The 21,122-nt window shown below is 43.6% G+C and overlaps 1 protein-coding gene and 1 long non-coding RNA gene across 2 annotated transcripts in view; one reads left to right on the top strand and one right to left on the bottom strand.

The window, feature by feature from the left end:
* Positions 1-1,650: 1,650 nt before the first annotated feature.
* On the bottom strand, positions 1,651-12,693 carry LOC138983933 (uncharacterized). The gene is made up of 3 exons (XR_011466607.1): positions 12,530-12,693; positions 9,814-11,526; positions 1,651-7,882 (listed from the first exon to the last, which is right to left on the bottom strand). It is a non-coding gene; the product is annotated as an uncharacterized lncRNA (long non-coding RNA).
* Positions 12,694-12,785: 92 nt separating this feature from the next.
* RAB18 (RAB18, member RAS oncogene family) overlaps positions 12,786-21,122 on the top strand; it is a 28,542-nt gene continuing 20,205 nt past the window's right edge. Inside the window, exons 1-2 of the mRNA XM_070381798.1 lie at positions 12,786-12,943; positions 18,153-18,208. Of these exons, the coding sequence (XP_070237899.1) occupies positions 12,876-12,943; positions 18,153-18,208 (124 nt within the window). The 5' untranslated portion in view covers positions 12,786-12,875. The remainder of the gene's footprint in view (positions 12,944-18,152; positions 18,209-21,122) is intronic.

Genomic DNA, 21,122 nt, shown 5'->3' on the forward strand with positions numbered 1-21,122 from the left:
TCTCCTCCTGCCCCCAATCCCTCCCAGCATCAGGGTCTTTTCCAATGAGCCAACTCTTTGCATGAAGTGGCCAAAGTATTGGAGTTTCAGCTTCAGCATCAGTCCTTCCAATGATCACCCAGGACTGATCTCCTTTAGGATGGACTGGTTGGATCTCCTTGCAGTCCAAGGGACTCTCAAGAGTTTTCTCCAACACCACAGTTCAAAGGCATCAAGGTGCTCAGCCTTCTTCACAGTCCAACTCTCACATCCATACATGACCACTGGTAAAACCATAGCCTTGACTAGATGGACCTTTGTTGGCAAAGTAACGTCTCTGCTTTTGAATATGCTATCTAGGTTGGTCATAACTTTCCTTCCAAGGAGTAAGCGTCTTTTAATTTCATGGCTGCAATCACCAATCACCATCTACAGTGATTTGGAGGCCCCCCAAAATAAAGTCTGACACTGTTTCCACTGTTTCCCTATCTATTTCCCATGAAGTGACGGGACCAGATGCCATGATCTTCGTTTTCTGAATGTTGAACTTTAAGCCAACTTTTTCACTCTCCTCTTTCACTTTCGTCAAGAGGCTTTTCAGTTCCTCTTCACTTTCTGCCATAAGGGTGGTGTCATATGCATATCTGAGGTTATTGATATTTCTCCCGGCAATCTTGATTCCAGCTTGTGCTTCTTCCAGCCCAGTGTTTCTCATGATGTACTCTGCATATAAATTAAATAAGCAGGGTGACAATATACAGCCTTGACGTACTCCTTTTCCTATTTGGAACCAGTCTGTTGTTCCATGTCCAGTTCTAACTGTTGCTTCCTGACCTGCATATAGGTTTCTCAAGAGGCAGGTCAGGTGGTCTGGTATTCCCATCTCTTTCAGAATTTTCCACAGTTTATTGTGATCCACACAGTCAAAGGCTTTGGCATAGTCAATAAAGCAGAAATAAATGTTTTTCTGGAACTCTCTTGCTTTTTCGATGATCCAGATCTTGGATAATTTCTATAGGAGAGTTATTTCCCTACATTTGTAGATCAGGAAACAAGCTTACAGATGTTAATCTTTTCCTAGAACTCTAACTTAGCATCTTGACTTCAACTTTTACTTATCCCACATAACAGCTGCCAGTGAGACACTGATCTCTTATACTTGAGGGTGAAAATAGCAGTTATAATCCATGTGTTAGAATTAACTGTCACGTTAAGGGCTCACTTCATTTTTTTATGGTGGTGTCACATGGAGAAGGAAATGGCAACCCACTCCGGTGTTCTTGCCTGGAGAATCCCAGGGACAGAGAAGCCTGGTGGGCTGCCGTCTATGGGCTTGCACAGAGTCGGACGAGACTGATGCGACTTAGCAGCAGCACACTTTTACAGCGTAAGAGTCTGGCCTCAAATCACCAAGTTGCAGGCATGTAGCACCCCACTCTAGTACTTTTGCCTAGAAAATCCCATGAACGGAGGAGCCTGGTGGGCTGCAGTCCATGGGGTTGCTGGAGTCAGACATAACTGAGCGACTTCACTTTCACTTTTCACTTTCATGCATTGGAGAAGGAAATGGCAACCCACTCCAGTGTTCTTGCCTGGGGAATCCCAGGGACAGGGAAGCCTGGTGGGCTGCCGTCTATGGGGTTGCACAGAGTCGGACATGACTGAAGCGACTTAGCAGCAGCAGCAGCAGCATTAAAAGAAAATTCAATTCAGTGTCCTGCAACAGGCCAGTTAACCAAATCATCCCACACTCCCCCTGGATCAGTTTGTAACACTAGAGGGCAAGTGTAACTAGGGTAGCAGATGTTACTGGGGATTTGCAACAATGGAAGGGGTTTTCATTGCAGCCACATGAACAATTGAGCATTAAATACTAGATGCCTCTTTTCTCAAAATTCCTTTGGCTGATGCATCTCAGAGTTCATCCCATTCTTCCTGGTCATCCTTTCCCCGGTCTTCAATCTGCCATCACACAGGTTAATCAGTCCTGTCCCTTGGGTATCCCCTCGTATTCTCCGATTCTCCAGATCCTTTCACCTTTGGCTCTCTCCTAAATTAGATTTCCTTCATTTGCAGAGCAATTAGCTTTCCACTTCCTTCTCAGGTTGGGGGCCACTTCCTGGTGGCTCAGATGGTAAAGAATCCGCCTGCAGTGCAAGATATCCAGGTTCGATCTCTGGGTTAGGAAGATCCTCTGGAGAAAGGAATGGCTTCCTACCTAGTATTCTTGCCTGGAGAGTCCCAGGAACAGAGAAGACTGGCAGGCTACAGTCCATAGGGTCGCAAAGAGTTGTACAAGATTGAGTGGCTAATACTTTCACTTTTTTACTTTTCTGCATATTCAAAGATGCATCTGTCACTCTGCCAAATGGAAACCCGTCTCCTCAGGAGCTCACCCTGTGCAGCTCTGAAGGACTCGAAGTCCTTGCACTGTCCGTGTGTCCTGTGTCCCCAAACCACCCCCATTTTCCTCCTCCCAAGCTCTGTGAGCCGAAGAGTTCAACACAGACATTTGTTTTCCCATCGATAAGAATTATCTAGCCACCCCCATGCACATAATGAAAGGAAGCAACGGTCATTTGGTTTTCATTTTTTTAAATACTTTGTTTTGAAGTATAAAATACAAACTGAAAACAGTGCACACTTTATACATATATATCCCAATTAATTTTTATAAACTGAACACACTTGTGTAATCAACACCTAAAACAAGAAACAGAACATCACAAGCTTTCCAGAACCTCTTTGTTCCCTCTACCAATTTTTGTAAATGACAGGGTTTGTATATGCCAGCATGTGCTTTCTATCCAAGAGCATTGCAGTGAGGAACTTGGTTTTATTGCTGTGTTGCATTTGATCAGAAGTTTACCATATGAAGCAGAAAGGTTCACATTATTTGCACACAAGTTACTGAGCATGTAGTGACTGTGTTAATATTGTGGTTTAGGGGTTCAAGAGGACAGAAAGACCTCCTAGGTCTTCTTCCTGGGGTCTCCTAGAGCCTCAGTCTTCCCTTGGTGGGGTTCTCTCCTAGTTACCCAAGAACTCCCCAATGTCTTTGAGTTCTATGAGTGTTATCTCTTCTGATAAGTGATTACAGCTCTTCCAGCAGAGCTCACACTAATTCCATGTGAAACTATTGCTCCCAGAATCACCACCACCACCACTTTACACTGTCTCAATGCACATGAGACCCTGAACTTGTAGAATTCTCTCCCCCACATGAATCTCATCCCTGGAAGCCTATGAGAATTATCTGAAGAATTACTACCCTCCCCCAGCTTCCTTTGTGGCCCAGCTGGTAAAGAATCCGCTTGCAATGCACGAGACCTGGGTTCGATCCCTGGGTTGGGAAGATCCCCTGGAGAAGGGAAAAGCTACCCATTCCAGTATTCTGGCCTGGAGAATTCCATGGACTGTATAGTCCATGGGGTCACAAAGAGCAACTATCATTTTTCCCAACCCCCAAAACAAAAATCATGGCCACCCCAAACCAATGATATCAGCATCTCTTGAGGGATAGGGTCCAGCATCAATAGTTTAAAAATTCCAGGTTTCTGGAGGGTTGGAAAGCATTGCAGCTTCTCTACTGGAGAAGTTGGAGCTCCCTTCCATTTCAGTTTGAGGCATCTCAGAAACTACACTAATGTTCTGAAGGTGACTAAACATGCAGACTAAACTTGATTCCCTAGCCACCTTTCAAACATAGGGTAGGGCATTTTTTTTTTGAAAGCAAGGGTTTATTTAATACTTAAGTTATCAGAAATTGGCAAAATATCTCCATTATCTCCCTATGGAAGGATGAGCTTAAAACTGTTTGCCTTGGGCCCAGTTTCAACGCTGGGGCTTAAAGGTAAATTTATCAAGTGGTATACACTTACTTCCAACAAAAACATCTCTTTGATCATTCTGAGCAGATCACTCAATGTATTCTCCTAGCGTTCAACAGAGGAAAATGTTAGGTTAAAAGGAACATGAAGGGCAACTGAAATGAGGGGAAAAAGAAAAGCAGCATGTAGAGACGACAGAAAGAAAAGGTGGGATTTCCAATTCCTTTCTTTGAAACTTGTGAAGAAAGATGTAACAGGGGTCAGAGGTATTTGGGGCTAAGTTCTTATCTGTATATGAGCCCCAGGCCAGAGTGACAAATCACCTCTGAGATGCTTTCCCACCACTGCCCATCCTTCAGTTACTGCATCACTCAAGTGGTGGAGGCAGGTTACAGTTCCAAGAACATCTTCTGGACCCAACATGTCCTATGGTAGAGAAAGCCTCCAGAGAAAGCAGGCGCATGATGACATCAACCGAAACAAGGACTGATTGTTTTCTGTGAATGATGTCCTCCATGACCCTGTCAGTGCTCACACCTCTCTCTGGATGCTCTGAGCTGAACTTCCGGGATGAGCTCTTTCCAGCCAGCCACCTGCAGCAAACCCAGTCTCCTCACTTCGCTGTCCCCCTCCCATCACCACTGACCGCTCACAAGCTACCAAAATGAAGCTGGTGAGTGACTGATACTTGTTGACAGTAAAATCGCCTTCAGAGACAAAAGAGAGCCACTTGTTTCCTGAATGGGTCAATTAAGGACTTTCTGGTTGACAAGTAAGGGAAACTCAAACTCACCCTGACTTGAGAGAAAAAAGACACACTAGCAAAATACCAGAAACACCAGAGCGAGAACGATAACTACAGTATTTGAAGTGAGCTACAGCTCATCTCACCACGTAGTTAAATCTCCAAAACATAACACTGAACATAACTGAATGTAAATATAACTTGATAGGGTCAAGATGAAGAACTGTCTATACAACTTGATAAAATTATACAGTTATAAAAAATATGTTAAAAAAAAGAAGCTTAAGGATAGATAGGTAGTAAAAAATATAATATCATGTGTGGGCATGATGAAGCCTGAATTTATGACAGAAACTGTCTCTGGGCTGAGAGGTGGGATCAGAGTATCTCAAATCTGTCTTTAATCCTTTATTTTTAAGACATCTAAAGAATGGATGCTTAACAGATTTGATTAAGCTGGCTTTCATCATACAATTCTCTACTCATATCTCTATGTTTAAAGTATTTCATGATTTTCTTTAAAAGGAGGAACTACTGGCTTACATGGCTTCCCTGAAAGGTCAGTTGGTAAAGAATCCATCTGCAATTGACCCTTGGTTGATTCCTGGGTCAGGAAGATCCACTAGAGAAGGGATAGGCTACCCACTCTAGTATTCTTGGGCTTCCCTGGTGGCTCAATGGTAAAGAATCCACCTGCAATGCAGGAGACCTGGGTTGGATCCCTGGGTTGGGAAGATCCCCTGGAGAAGGGAAAGGCTACCCACTCTAGTATTCTGGCCTGGAGAATGCCACAGACTGTATAGTCCGTGGGGTTGCAAAGGATCGGACACGGACACCACTTAGTGACCTTCACTGGCTTATGTAACAGAAGTAATTGGCTCAATCATCTTGCTCAGGAGCTTTTTGTTTCCATATCTTGGTTCTGCTTTCTTCTTCTGGGTTCTATTTCTTATTCAAATTCCTTATTCCTTATTCAAGCTGCCAGTAGCTGCACCCCCATGTCCTAACCTTTCAGCATCTCTTGTAAAATGGATTTCTCTCTTCTGAAAATTTCAGTAAGAGTCCTAGAATTTCATCCCACTGAATCGTGACTGGCCATGAACTGACTCACTTTGACTAGGGGAGTGAGCTGATTAGCTCAGCTTTGGTTGTGTGCCTCCTCCTAGAACTGGTGATTTGGAGATCAGCTTTTCCCAAATGACATTAAGGGAGGCACTTCATTAGTGTTTGGGCTTCCCTGGTGACTCGGTGGTAAAGAATCCATCTGCCAATGCAGGAGACGCAGGTTCAATCCCTGGATTGTAAAGATCTCCTGGAGAAGGAAATGGAAACCCACTCCAGTATTCTTGGCCTGGGAAATCCCTTGGACAGAGGAGCCTGGCAGGTTATAGTCCATGGGCTTGCAAAAGAGTCAGACATGAGTTAGCAACTAAACAACAACTTTCTGGAGGAAATTAGGAAAGTGCTAACAAGAAGAAGGGGAAATTGTTTAGGGGTAGTCAGAAACAGCATATGTCTACCACGATAAATCTGCCACAAAAAATTGCCTGTATGTGTGCTATTAATATATCTATGATTATCTTAGGACAATGTGTCGTGCTCCTTCATCTCTAAGTGAAAGTGACTTACAGGAAAAGATAAATCAGTCTCACTTAGGGATATATTTATATGTGCAAACTCACAGATGAAGTGCCAGAAAATATAATTGAACAGAAATAGAGGAATAATTTACCAAAATCAGTTAACATTTACCATGGCATAGAATAATATAACAAAATCCATTATTGCATCACATTGATAAGCTATGGTGAATGATAAACAGTAGGTAAAACTCTATAGATAGTCCTATTAAAATTGTTTAGTTGCAAAGTCGTGTCCAACTGTTTGTGACCACATGGACTGTAGGCTGCCACACTCCTCTGTCCATGGGATTTCTCAAGCAAGAATACTGGAGTGCACTGCCAATTCCTTCTTCAGGGGATCTTTCCAACCTAGGGATCGAACCTGAGTGTCCTGCATTGGCAGGCGGATTCTTTACCACTGAGCCACCAGGAAAGCCCCCTATCAAAATGAGGAACTAGAAAAAGTAACCCACATCATTATTTTTTCTGAAATGCTACTCAGTGCATTAAGCACATATAAAAAGTATCATAGATAGAAGGTGGGAGAATTTTTATAGCAATAAAAGACCAAAACTAACAAAAGGGAACATATTCAGTCCAGTTTATCAACAAGGAGAACCTGATCTAAAGGACAAGGATACAAGCTTGCTTTGGCACGAGGACAGTGGGAGTACAGATACAGAGTCAGGTTGTTCTCAGAATTATCTCAGAACTAGAGAGGAAGAACAACCAGACTCAGTCTCCTGGAAATGGGGTTGGCGGGGATGAAGCAGGAAGCAGGTCCAGCCAGCTGGCTAGATAGCCAGAAGACACTAACACCCTAGCATTGACAGTAGGGAAAGCCTGAGCCCTCAGGCCTTTCAGGTCAAAGAGAGTCAGGTTGGGGCCTAGTCCTGCCACGTTCTCTGTGTGTCAATGACTCTGGTGTACTAGAACTGTAGATACACCTAACATAAGCATGCTCAAGTGAAAGCAAAGGGCAAGAGGTTTTGATGTGGTGCTGGGCTGGCAGCCTACTCCTAAATGGACGCTCCTTTGACAATATAACTGGACTGAGAAGTTTTCTTCTCGTGAGACGAGTTTGGACAATGTCCTCCATGTGTATCAAAAATGTGAATTACATATTATAAACTCAATCTATTTATGAAAGACATTCTGTTGAAGTTTGAGCTTTTGACAAAGGTGGTCCTCCTCTTACTCAATAGTGCTAGCCCTGTGAATAGAGAGCCAGAGATTCCAAACTCCAAAGGTCAAGGGATCCAGTTTCAGGTAAGAGGGAATAAGTATATTCTACCGTTTCCCTCCCACTGAATGAAGTTATAAAACTTGGAATGTATATTTGGAGCAGCTATTTGAGGACTCTGAAAAGTAAATAGTTCCCAGGTGCTGCAGTGGTAAAGAATCCACCTGTCGGTGCAGGAGATGCAAGAGACCCAGGTTCGATCCCTGGGTTGGGAAGATCCCGTGGAGTAGGAAATGGCAACCTGCTCCAGTATGCATGCCTAGAGAATCCCATTGACAGAGGAGGAGCCTGGCGGGCTGCAGTTCGAGGGTCACAGAGCCGGACACGACTGAGCACGTGACACACACGGCATATGGCTTGGGGAAGACCTCAGGTCAAAGGGCCATGAAGTAAATATGTCAGCTCTCGCACCACTGAGGTAAAGGTGAGTTCCTTCTCTGGACTTCATTTCTTCCCCTTCTCCCTAGATAGGAAGCAACAGCAACAGAAATGGATCCAGAATTGGAAACCGTAACTTGGTATTGGTCAATCAACCCTACAGCTTGGGTCTGACTTGCTATCTGGAATACAGCCATCTGCCCCCACCCCTACACCCCTATTACCCAGGTCTCTTTGAACTATTAAGTAGGAAAGAAATTAACATCTTTCTTATCTGAACTACTGTATTCTGAGGTCTCTTTATTATAGCAGCTTAGCCTGTACTCCCTATGGGCTTCCCTGATAACTCAGTTCATAAAGAATCCGCCTGCAATGCAGGAGACCCTGGTTCGATTCCTGGGTTGGGAAGATCTGCTGGAGAAGGGATAAGCTACCCACTCCAGTATCCTTGTGCTTCCCTTGTGGCTCAGCTGGTAAAGAATCCACCTGCAATGCAGGAGACTGGGGTTCAATCCCTGGGTTGGGAAGACCCCTGGAGAGGGGAAAGGCTACCCACTCCAGTATTCTGGCCTAGAGAATTCCATGGACTATACAAGTTGGATACAACTGAGCAACTTTCACTTTCTTTCACTTTAGCCTGTACTCCAGCTTACATATTCCTAACATGATCAATGGATTCTTCAAGGAGTAGGTGCTTGTTATGTTTTGCTCTTCAACTCAGTTACCAAGATTAATAAAATGCTGAGTTGGAAGGGACGTAGGAGAGTTTACTGTAAGCTACTTGTTCTTTTGAGGCTAGGCTTAAGGACTGAAAAGCACAGTCTTGTGGCAGTAAGCCATTTTAAGACCCTGGAAACAACCCCTTAGTATTGGTTAAGATTCCTCCTTAACCTGCCCTTCTCTTCACCTATGCCAGTTCTCTGATCTACTCTGGTTGTCACCATTTCAGTGTCCTGCTCCCTCCCACCCACTCATGTGGCCTCTCAATGCCTTTGTGCTTCACTTTCTCTTTTATTTCTTTGGCTGTGCTGTAACCCTCCTCTTCTAATACAGCGTTGATGTGCACTGTCCTTTTATTGATTAACTTCTGGGCTCGATACTGAGAATCTTTAAATCAGAAACTATAAATACTCTTTCTAGTGACCAGTCCCAACCTTAAGCCATCCAGGAGCCTACAGAGTATTGCTTCATTAGAACAAAAGACGTGCCTATTGCCTAGGAAATCCCACAGGGTTGGGTGACTCTCTGTAAGAGGCTCGTATTGGTCTCACCACTCAGGAAGTTACAAGCGGTTTAAGAGCTCTGTATCAGGAACTGTGGGTGGAGACCAAGCATGTATTTCTTATTATGTCACCTTCCCAAGTCTTTACTTTTACATGAGGAAACATGTCAGAAAGACTAAGTGACTTGTCAGTAGTTACAAAGTCAATGTGTAGCAAAGCCAGGACTAGAATTCAAGTATCTTCACAGGACAAGAGTTTGGCCACTCTGTAATTTTGCTTCCAGGTATATCCATACTAGTTTATCTCAATTTTAGATTCTCCTATTACATTGATTAAAAAGTCACAATTAAGTTTACATTAAAAAAACAAACTCACCTCTAATACTATATTCTCTGTTGAAATACTTTGCTAGCTTATCTTTAGTTGGCTTTTTGTACTCTGAGTTATTAGCCATGGGCACCACGGTTGTCTTACTATTCAGTCTGAATTTTAACTATTCATTTAGTATGACTTCAAGAAAATCTACTGCCTGCCTTGAATCGTGGTCCATCTATTCTGCCCCATGTTCACATATCAGACAGCTCACACAGCATTTTGAACTGAAAATATTATCAACATGAAATATCTAAGAAGCTCTAGTCAGTGGTAAAAAATGAACATAATGCAAGTATCTGCATAGCCCAGAACTCATACCCATTGAATCAGTATTCTCCAAAGTCAAATTCTCTTCCTTTCTGGATTGTTGATGGTTAAAGGATGAAACTAGAAAATAACCAGAGGAGTTAGGACTTACCTTCCTATAATCAGGAACGGGTGAAATAAACTCTTCCAGTTCAGCTAAAGTGTGCACAGCGATGATGCTAATAGGCGTAATGGAGCCTATTAGGACAGCTGCACTCCGTTCTCAGCCCCCAGTCTTCTGACCCAGGGAAACCACTTCAACCCTGTGAGGCTCTGTCTCTTTAATTGTAAAGTGGGATTATTAGGTGTTCAGTTCACAGTGAAGATGTAAAGAGACTGGCGGTATCAGTCTGGGTCCCAGCAAGGAACAATCCAGTTCAGATGTCTCAAGACACTATCATTAAGGGGGCTATTTACAGCATTGTGGTCAAGGGAGGGCAACCAGCAAAGGATAAACTCAGAGATGAACAGAGTAGGAAGTCTTCCCCACTCTAGACCTGAAGGGGAAGAGGCAGGAAATAGTGCTACCAGAGCCCAGACAGATCAGGGGCCATGGTGGGAGCCACATAGGAGGAACAAGTAACCAGACCTGGGAAGTCAGATGCTCCCCGTGGACTATGAGCCTGTTAGGAAAGCAGAAGCATCATTGGTAGGCTGCATTCTGTAAGAGAGCACCCCAATCTCACCAGATACCATCAGGATATAGTGCCTGCTGGCACTACAATGGAGCCTGCATTAGGCCCTTCCAGTCTTATCAGCCCAGCTGCTTCTGGGTGGTGGGCTATGGTGGCAACATGGGTGAAGTCCAAGAGTGCACATGAGCACACCTTTTGTTGAAGAATGAATCCCTGAGTAGGAAGTGATATTGTGTGTGTTGTAACAGATATAGGGTCAAATGAGAATGAGATGGTTGGATAGTATCATCGACTATTCAGTAGACATGAACTTGAGCAAACTCTGGGAGATGATGAAGGACAGGGAAGCCTGGCATGTTGCAGTCCACAGGGTTGCTAAGAGTCAGACATGACTGACTGAACAAGGGTCAAATGTAGAATTAAAACACAAGACCATCTTCCCAGGCTCAGGTATACTGTCCCGTGGGCCTTGAAACAGCACTGTCTGCATAAAATAACAAAGCCTCATCTGGCTCCTCCAGCTCTTGATCCTGACCTCTCGTCCTAAGGGCTGGAATCTCATCCAAGGGGCCAAAGGGGCAGGCCAGCTCCCCACTCCTCAGACTCTCCCTCTCACCCATCTCTCCCAAGACCCCAAGTGTTAGTTGATCAGTCATGTCCAACTCTTTGCGACTCCATGGACTGAAGGGCACCAGGATCCTCTGTCCATGGAATTCTCCAGGCCAGAATATTGGAGTGGGTTGCTGTTCCCTTCTCCAGGGGTTCTTCCCAACTCAGGGATCGAACTCAAGTCTTCTGCACTGCAGGCAGATTCTCTCACAACTGAGCCACCAAGGAAGCCCCCAAGTCCCCAGGACCTTATCAATACAACTAACAAAGGAACAATCTCCTCCTTCACTGCAAACCAAAGTTCCCGTGCACAACAATGGAGGTAGGAAGATACCCGGAAGGTAGGGTGTTGTTCTGGAACCTCTGCTTAGCCAGGGGCCAATGGAGTTTATGGGGAGAGGAGGGGAGGAATGCTGTAGGACTCTTTCTCACCAGTAGCACCTGAGCTGTAGCCACAAAGGCCTCTCATACTTGGGTAGGAGCACCCCTGGACAAGCTGTGACTCACAGTGCTCATGCTGCCACCTGTTCAGAGCATGTGAATTCTGCAAGCAGCATTTCTAAGTCTTCTCTTCCCTGATGCTGAGAGGAACAGAAAAAGAGGCAGAAGAGGCAATGGTCCAAATTTGATCATTTTTTCCCCTTTGCTGACCTGGCCCCTTCTGAACCTGCTGCTGCTGTGGGAATGTTTGCAGACAGCACAGATTTAGGGCGCCCTCCCGTCACACTTCTAAGTCGTTTCATAATTACAATCCCTTCCTCCAAACTAGGCTTGCTCATGCTGCTGCTATGCTGCTAAGTCACTTCAGTCGTGTCCGACTCTGTGTGACCCCATAGACGGCAGCCCACCAGGCTCTCCTGCCCCTGGGATTCTCCAGGCAAGAACACTGGAGTGGGTTGCCATTTCCTTCTCCAATGAATGAAAGTGAAAAGTGAAAGTGAAGTTGCTCAGTCGTGTCCCACTCTTAGCGACCCCATGGACTGCAGCCTACCAGGCTCCTCCACCCATGCGATTTTCCAGGCAAGAGTACTGGAGTGGGGTGCCATTGCCTTCTCCGAGGCTTGCTCATAGGTCATCCCAAACTTCAAGTCTTAAAAATGTTCTCTTATGACTATGAGCTTCCTTGATGGTTCAGGCAGTGAAGACTCCGCCTGCAATGCAGGAGACTTCGGTTAGATTCCTGGGTGGGAAGAATCCTCTGGAGAAGGGATAGGCTACCCACTTCAGTATTCTTGGGATTTCCTGATGTTTAGACGGTGTAGTAAAAAAAAAAAAAAATCCGCCTGCAATGTGGGAGACCTGGGTTCGATCCCTGGGTGGGGAAGATCCGCTGGAGGGAGGAGGGCACGACAACCCACTCCAGTATTCTTCCCTGGAGAATCCCCACGGACAGAGGAGCCTGGCGGGCTACAGTCCACGGGGTCGCAAAGAGTCGGACACGACTGAGCGACTAAGCACACAGCATACACGGTGGTTGGAACTAAAATTAAGATAATCATGCCTTCGCGCACAAAACTTCCCACTGCAGTGCAGCTGTTCTGAGAAGCTACTGAAATAAAAGAGCACTATACGCCCCTAACTCACACCTCTTCCAAGCACCAGGAAAGGACGGTTACGTTAACTTGAGGCAGGAGAAATACTCTTCAGAATTGCGTGAAACCGAACCAGGGCTCTCTTCCTCTGCGCTTGCGCAGGGGAAGACGGTCCCTCCCCGGAAGGAAGCCCGGTCCTCCGGGTTTTACGCAGACGCAGAGCTCTACCTCCGGGCGGAACTGGGGCGTCCCGGGCCCCTGCAAAAGCTAAACACCCGGTGTGAAAGGAAGGTGGCCCCGGGCGGGGCGGGACGCATGCGCGGCAGCACGCGCCGGGGGGGGAAGGGCTGAGGAGCGGAAGGGGCGGCCGGCTGCTCGCGGTGCGGAGCAGGGTCAGGATGGACGAGGACGTGCTGACCACCCTGAAGATCCTCATCATCGGCGAGAGCGGCGTGGGCAAGTCCAGGTGAGACGGGTCTGCGAGCCGTGACGACAGTGGCGGGCTCTCCTCCTCGGTGGCGGCTTGTTTCTTGGGGCCCCGGCGGGAACGGTAAACGGCGGCGGGCCGGGCCGGGCCGGGCCTGGCCGGGGCGAACTCGGCTCGCGGCCCCGCGGCCTCGGCCCGGCCTGGTTCCCTGGATCGCGTCCCCTGCTGTCGCACCGGGAGAAGAGCGATTCCGAGGGCGCCGCTGGGCCGGCCGGGTCGCCGCCGCAGAGGCGCCTAGGGCGTGGCGGGCGGGTCGGGGCCCGAGTCCCGCGGAGGGAAGAGGCCTCCCAGCCCCAGGGATCGAGCTGCCTGTCACCCCGCGAGCGGAGAGCTTGTGACTTGACCATCGTGGGATTTCTGTCGGGCTTTCTCTAAATACGTGAAGTTCTGCACAGGAAGTTTCGTGACGCCATAGGTCACATTCCTGGCCTATTTGGGTGCACCCCGTAGCCAATTATTCTTTTTTTTTTTTTTAATGAGTCAGCTGTGAAAGAACTCGTAAGTCTTCTGACTGCTTAAATAATTCACTTTGGTCTAAGATGCAGGAGCTTAAGCTATGGGCCACTTTTGAGAATCCAGTGTAATTGTTGTTTCTTGCTCTGCCACGTCATATAGAGGTAACGAAACACGTTAGTATGTGTCTTTTCTTTTTGACGGTTTTTGCCGGGGGCGGGGGGCGGGTAATAATGTTGACAGTAGTTAAAGTTGAGTATTAGGGAAGACGTGGAGCCTGCTGGGTGTTGGGCAAGAGCTCTGATTTCATCCAGGTCTTAGAGCAAAGTTCTCCAGGTGATGTTATCCTTGTCATCCGATTATGAGTAGGGTGAGTAGGGTGTGTCCCAGGCTGCTTTGATCTTTAAATGAGATCCAAATTCCAGAAGCTGTAAACAATTTCATATTTTAGCTATGCCTCCTTATAAGCTTATCTTTCAAATTACTTCGTGAGATCTTATTTTTTTTAAGATATTTAAGCATTTGAAATCTGTAATGTGTTCTGCAGCTTTATGTACTTTTAAAGCATGACAGTATATTTTCATAGTTTCCCTCTTTTGATGTACTTTGTGTATTGGAATGAGGAATTTGTATGTAACAAGGAATAAAGAAATGAAACACTGCAGACTAAAAAAAAATAGTATGTGTGTGTGTATGTCTTATTTAAAGGGCTGAGTAATATTTTCATTATCAGTATCTAGTATATGTGAGAGTTAAAAAGTTAAGTAATATGTGAACATTGTCTTAGGAATTCCCTGGCCACGTGACCTTTTTTTCTTCTTGAGATGTGACTCCCGTTTAGGTTAAGGCATATGAAATTGCTGATTTTGAAGTCAAGAGTGGTTGGATGTTGTTTTGTGTGGTTCAGCCCAAAACATGATTGGTTGGTGCCTATTCTAAGTGTATTGGAGGGATGATTGAGTGAAGCTCGCTTTGTCATGCCCCACTCTTTGCAACCCCATGGACTATACAGTCCATGGAATTCTCCAGGCCAGAAGACGAATGGGTAGCCCTTCCCTTCTCCAGGTGATCTTCCCAACCGAGGGATTGAACCCATGTCTCCTGCTTTGCAGGTGGATTCTTTGCCTCTGAGCCACCAGGGAAGCCCAAAGTACACTCCTATTGTTGTTATTGTTCTGTAGTTGCTAAGTCACAGTGAAAGTTGATATTCTTTCTCTGGAGTAAAATCTGTTAAGTGGATTTATTGGTTTCCTTGGTCCCCTCCTGGCAAACAAATTTATTTGGAGCTTATCTGCTCCAATTTTAACACCCTTACCTCTTGAAGAAAGGATTACATTTAGGGAGAAAGTTACCTTATCTTTCCAGCTGGATATACATTACTGGTGGACATGATATGCTCTGGAAAAAAACTTGGAACGCTTATCTTCCTAGATAAAATGAGAATAAGTGACTTTAGAAGCCTGGGCTTCCCTCATAGATCAGTCAGTAAAGAATCTGCATGCAACGCAGGAGACGCAGGTTCGATTCCTGGGTTAGGAAGATCCCCTGGAGAAGGAAATGGCAACCCACTCCAGTATTCTTGCCTGGAGAATCCCATAGACAGGGGAGCCTGGCGGGCTACAGTCCATGGGGTCGCCAAGAGTCGGACGTGACTTAGCAACTGAACTACTACTTAGAAGCCTATGCTTTTTAAGGGGCCTCCCAGGTAGTGCAAGTGGTAAAGAAACCTGCCTGCCAGAGCAGGAGACACAGGAGACTTGGGTTCCATCACTGGGTCAGGAAGATCCCTACTCCAGTATTCTTGCCTGAAGAATTCCGTGGACAGAGGAGCCTGGTGGGCTACAGTCCATAGGGTTGCAAAGAGTTGGACATGACTGAAGCCATTTAGTGTAGCATGCTTTTTAAGGTGAGTTAGTACAAAAACATTTGACATCAATACAATCCTACAGGATTGTTCTAACCAATAGTTTCTATTTCTCTGTAAATCTAGAATTAATGAAAGTGAGGCATCACGTATGTTGTTGAGAAATCATTGCACAACAAAGGAGATCTTAACTCATTCAAACTAGTGGGTTATTTTTCCAGTTTATTTTATACTTAGAGTTAATAAAACATGTGAGAGCAGCCGGGAGATCAGAATGATGAAACTGGTGCTGCCACTTGTGTGACCTTGTGTGTGACACTCAGACACTCTAGGCCTTCATCTCTTTGTTTCAGAAGTGAGGTTGGAGTAGAAATCTCTCAAACCTATCTAGTGTTAGATGTGTAGTATTCTTTGATTCCGTGGCTAGCGCATAGTGAAGTAAAGAAGTAGCAAGGTGTTTCAGAACTGGAAGGGATTATAGAGACCTGCTGTTATTTACTTTGCTGTCCCTTCTGTGTCTCTTACATCCCTGTCCTTTTTGACCAGTTTCATTTGTAAACTGAGAAATGCACCTTAGTGATAATCACACTGATTAATTATAGATTTGGTCTCCTCCAAGTGGAATGGCAGAAGTTATTCCTTCCATCTACAGCTCAGTATTTTGCTCCTTAACCGTTGAAAATGAAGGCTTAACCATACATGCTTTAGAACGGTGTTGCTTAATCATTTTCGGGTTGTGGATTCCTTTCAAAATCTAGGAGAGAAGTAGACTCCCTACCTAGAAAAATGCACATGTAGAATTTAGGATACATTTTCATCTGACAGTGTAGCCATGGCTAAGATCTGCTCCCTTATCCTCAGAGCCTATATTAAAATTTGTTGTTTTACCTCCTTGCCTTTCCTGACAAAATACCGTTAATGACAAGTGATGTTTTAAGGATTAGTAATTATATAAGAAAACCCCCTGGCTCAGTATCTGGCTCGTTGTCCAAGTTCAATGAATAATAGCCCATACTGTTCTTATCAATTATGTTATTGTTATGGTATCATTACCACTAGTGCTAGGTAAGGGTCTACATTTTTGTAATATTTTCTTTGGTGACATGAGTATAAATACACAACTTTTCTATTGTTAAATTATGAGTAACTGAAATTTTTTGGCTTCCCTAATTTGAAGTTTAATGTTGGGGAGAGAAGAAAATTTTTATGAGTAGTCTTTTAAGATTCTTATTAGTGCTGTCACCTAATTCATGTTGGAATTAAATAAAATTATAGTTCAGTGTTAAGTAGAAAAAGCTCCAGTTTGATTCTTTTGTCTTACTTTGCTTTTGTCGTGCTGGTTTTGTGATCACCAGAAAGCAAAACTGGGAAAGGGAGAGTTAGTCCTTCAAATTGAATTAATGACACTGGGTTTGGAAAGTGCCAAGAGGCCATTATGTTTTGCAATATACCCTGTGGACAAAAAAAAAAAATCTTTAGCAGCAGTAATTACAGTCTATAGAAATAGTCATACATTTTTTTGTCCCCTGAAATTCAGACATAAGATAGTTATTGTCTTGATTTTATTAATACAATTAAGTCAATAGAATGGTGTCATCCTACTTAGGGATAATGTGAGGGGAGATTTATTAATTTTATAAATCTAAAAGCAAGGAGATCAAACCAGTCCATCCTAAAGGAGATCAGTCCTGGGTGTTCTTTGAAAGGACTGTTGCTAAAGCTGAAACTCCAATACTTTGGCCACCACATGCGAAGAGTTGACTCATTGGAAAAGACCCTGATGCTGGGAGGGATTGGGGGCAGGAGGAGAAGGGGACGACAGAGGATGAGATGGCTGGATGGCATCACCAATTTGATGGACGTGAGTTTGGGTGAACTCTGGGAGTTGGTGATGGACAGGGAGGCCTGGCGTGCTGCGGTTCATGGGGTTGTAAAGAGTCGGACACGACTGAGCAACTGAACTGAAAGGGCTTTAATAAAAACTTAGGTTTTAGTTTTGAAGAACTTCTAATAACTGACATTTCTGCCTTATATTAAATAAAATAATTCTGGAAGATAAAATCTTGGAATACTTTTGTGATTATCTTTTCCTTTCATTTCATGCCTTCCTTTCTTTCTTTACCATTTCCTAGGTGTACTCCTTCATTATCCCTTACTATAATCATGGCAGTTGTCTTCTGTTGATTTTCTTAGGGTTTTTTTTTTTTGCTGGCATTAACTTTTCAAAATATAGAGCAGTTCCTGCCATTCCTTTCTTTGACAGCCTTTGGTAGCTGCATATTGCCGACTTGCTTTCATGTGCCTTACCCAGCATTGCCAGAGGAAACCTACTCTAGCCAGCATGTGACCTTCAGCCTTTACTTTTATTGTATCTCTTCTTCCCACTTGGTAATAGTCAGACTACTTGTTTCAAAATGCTCGATTTCACACCTTTCTGTTTTTACCTGAATTCGGAGTGGATGAAGCATTAGATTTCTTAAAATTTTAATTTGTTGCATTCCAAGAGACTTCCTCTTCCCCTTTTGTCCATGTCGGTTAAAGCATTACATGTTTGCTAATACCATTTTCTCAGAAGAGCATACCAGTAGTTATATAAAAAAAAAACAAAAACCTCTTTTCACACTTAGGAAATGGAGCATGGGAAATAAGTTTTCTAGTAAACTACTTTGCTTTGGGGATTCTTTAATTGCCTTTCCAATAATTTAATTCCTCTGAATATACCTGCAATGAGGCCATGTTTCTGGAAGCTGACTACATTAGCTCTTTGAAGTTGTGTCTAACTTGTGACAAAATACAGCAGTCAGGAAGATTTATCAAATGTTGAGAAAGAAAAGTTGAATTACTAATCTGTCTTTTTGACATCTCTTTTAGCCTGCTCTTGAGGTTCACAGATGATACTTTTGATCCAGAACTTGCAGCAACAATAGGTAAGCCCATGTTTAAAATTTTAGTAGAAATGCCAAATACTTTGTTGCCTTCAGGCTGTTTTATCTAACTCCCCCTACCCATCCTCTCACTACCCCACTGCTTCCATGTCTGTCAAAATCTTACTTGTCTTTCTAGTGTTACCTTTGGTAGTCATTCAGTTTCCAAAGTCTTTGTAGATCTAATCAAGCAAAAATGTAACTTCCATTGCTGTTGTCTTATGGTTCTTTGTTAACACTGAGGATGTTATGATTATCTTTATACACATTCTTGTGCTGTGGGACGTCTTTTATTTAGCAGCATACAGTCATTTGAATGTTTATTGTATGCCAGGCACTGTCCTAAGAGGTGGGTTATGGTCATCAATAATACAAACGTGGTGTCTGTCATAATGGACCTAGCAGTGTCACTCACAGTAGAGTGTGTTGGTTTTGTATTTTTAGCATTTCATATAGTATCCAACATGTTTCTGGCAACATATTTATTGATATTAGTTATTAAAGACTTGTGTGCATAAATACCTTTTAAAAACTGAAGTTTAGATTGCCTGAAAGTGGTTTGCCATACCAGCTTATTAGAATATATGAGAAGATAGAGCTAGATAATTTGGTATCACATGTTTAGGGAATAGATGACAATGTAAAGGTTCAAGAGACAACTTGTAGTAGTAGAAAGAGCTGAGTCAGAGCAGTATGATCATCTTGGCTCTGCCTCAAACGTTGTCATCTTGAGGGAGTCATTAACTTCCTTGTCCTCATCTGTAAGTTGGAAGTAATTTGGGCGAGAGAATACATTTTTCTTCCAGCTCTAAAATTTGATGATCTGATGAGTAGAATGTAGTAAAGATCTGATCTTGTATTACAATTAGGGAAAGTGTCTTTATCAGATTCCTGAAATGTTCACATTTATAACATATGCTTTAGCATTCTCTCCACATACACATGCACAGTATTCTTGGTTTTTTCGAATTGTTTGAGAGAAAATTGCATTCAGTATCTTCAGTGTCTTTAACTCTAAGTACTTTAACGTATATGTCCTTGATGAGCATGGATACAGTTCTCCTGTATACAGATAGATTTTTATCAGTTGTCCCGCTAATATCGTATATACCAAAGGAAAGAATTGTTTCTGGTCCAGAGTCCAGTCCAGGATCCTACATTGAACTTTGCTGTCATTTTTCCTTAGTCTCTTTTAATCTGAACAGTTCTTCATTCTTTCTCTGTCTCTGTGGCCTTGGCATTTTTGAAGAGCATGTGCAGGCCAGTCATTCTGTAGAATATCCTTCCACTGCAGCTGTCCATGTGTCCTCATGGTTAGATTCAGGTTGTGCATTTTGGGCAGGAATTCTCAGCGGAGCTTCTCAGAGCGTGCCGTGTATCGGTGCCGTTAGTGGTGACTGGCCTCCGTTACTTGGATGAAGTGCACCATGTCTCTTCATGTCCACTGTCATTCCAGCTCCGGTGGTTGTTGAACTGTGGTTTTTCAAATCCTATCTTTCCATTTACATTTCTTACTTAGAATTCTGTAAGGAAGAGCTTTGGATGTGAGTCTGAGCAAACTCCAAGAGATGGTGGAGGACAGAGAAGCCTGACGGGCTACAGTCCTCGAGGTCACAAAGAGTCGGACAGGACTTAGTGACTAAACAACAACAGCAGAGGAAAGGCTCTTCTTCGTTTCTATCAACATGATCTCATGGTGCCTCTGAATTTAATAAATTATATCAGGCATTACTTCTCTTTTGTATGACATATTAGCATTGACAGATTTACCGTTATGTATGAAAATGGAATCATTTAAAACACTACTAGTTCAAAATCTGTTTAATTTGGTTTTGGTATATTATTTGCTTCTTTAAAAAATGAGCTATTAGTAAAACTTGATTTTACTCAGAACATCCCTGGTATTGGATAAGCAAAGAGTAGAAGAATAGTAACTGGCAGGGAAAAAAATGTACCTAGAGTTAAATACTGGCTTCCCTGGTGGCTCAGACAGTAAAGTGTCTGTCTACAATGCAGGAGACCCGGGTTCAATCCCTGGGTCGGGAAGATCCCCTGGAGAAGGAAATGGCAATCCACTCCAGTACTATTGCCTGGAAAATCGCATGGACAGAGGAGCCTGGTAGGCTACAGTCCATGGGGTCGCAAAGAGTCGGACACAACTGAGCAACTTCACTTTCACTTTCAGAGTTAAATACTAAGGGAATGATCCTATATATAATATAAACTTGTTCTTTAAGCTCTAAGTCTTGTCTGACTCTGAGACCCCATGGACGATAGCCTGTCCTCTGCTTGGGATTTCCCAGGCAAGAATACTGGAGTGGGTTGCCATTCTTTCTCCAGAGATTGTTCCTGTTCCAGGGATCGAATCCTCAATTCCTGCATTGGCAGGCAGATTTTTTATCGCTGCCAGGGAAGCCCATAGTATAAATTGTCTTCGTTTCAAACCCAAATGTCATTGGGTTCTTAAAGATTGACAGATGATTTGTTGTCTTTATTACTAAAAAGGTTCTGCTTTAAAAACAAATACTAAGATTAGCATACTGAAAGAACATGCATAATTTGTTCCCCCAGTCGACCCTGGGTCTTGAAAAGAATCTTTAACATTTTGGCATCAGATAGTTTTCTGCTCTAGGTTATAACCAATATACACATGAGGTTTTGAAATAAAAATAATTATCTTAGTTGTTAATGGCCATATGAAAAATAGTATTTTGTGGAAAGTTAGTATTTTACCTCACAATGTAATAGTAAGTAAAGCATACCTTTATCTTTCAGTAATGTAGTGAGACATTCAAGTTTCTATCATGTATAAAATACTAAGGTTAATTGTTGGACTTTGGGTTTGAAGATGGTACTATTAAGTTGGCATTTTCTTCTGCTTTCTGGGAATTGGCTATTAACAACAAAGAGGGAAAAA

Source organism: Bos mutus, chromosome 13 (assembly GCF_027580195.1).
Source record: "Bos mutus isolate GX-2022 chromosome 13, NWIPB_WYAK_1.1, whole genome shotgun sequence".
Taxonomy (NCBI): domain Eukaryota; kingdom Metazoa; phylum Chordata; class Mammalia; order Artiodactyla; family Bovidae; genus Bos; species Bos mutus.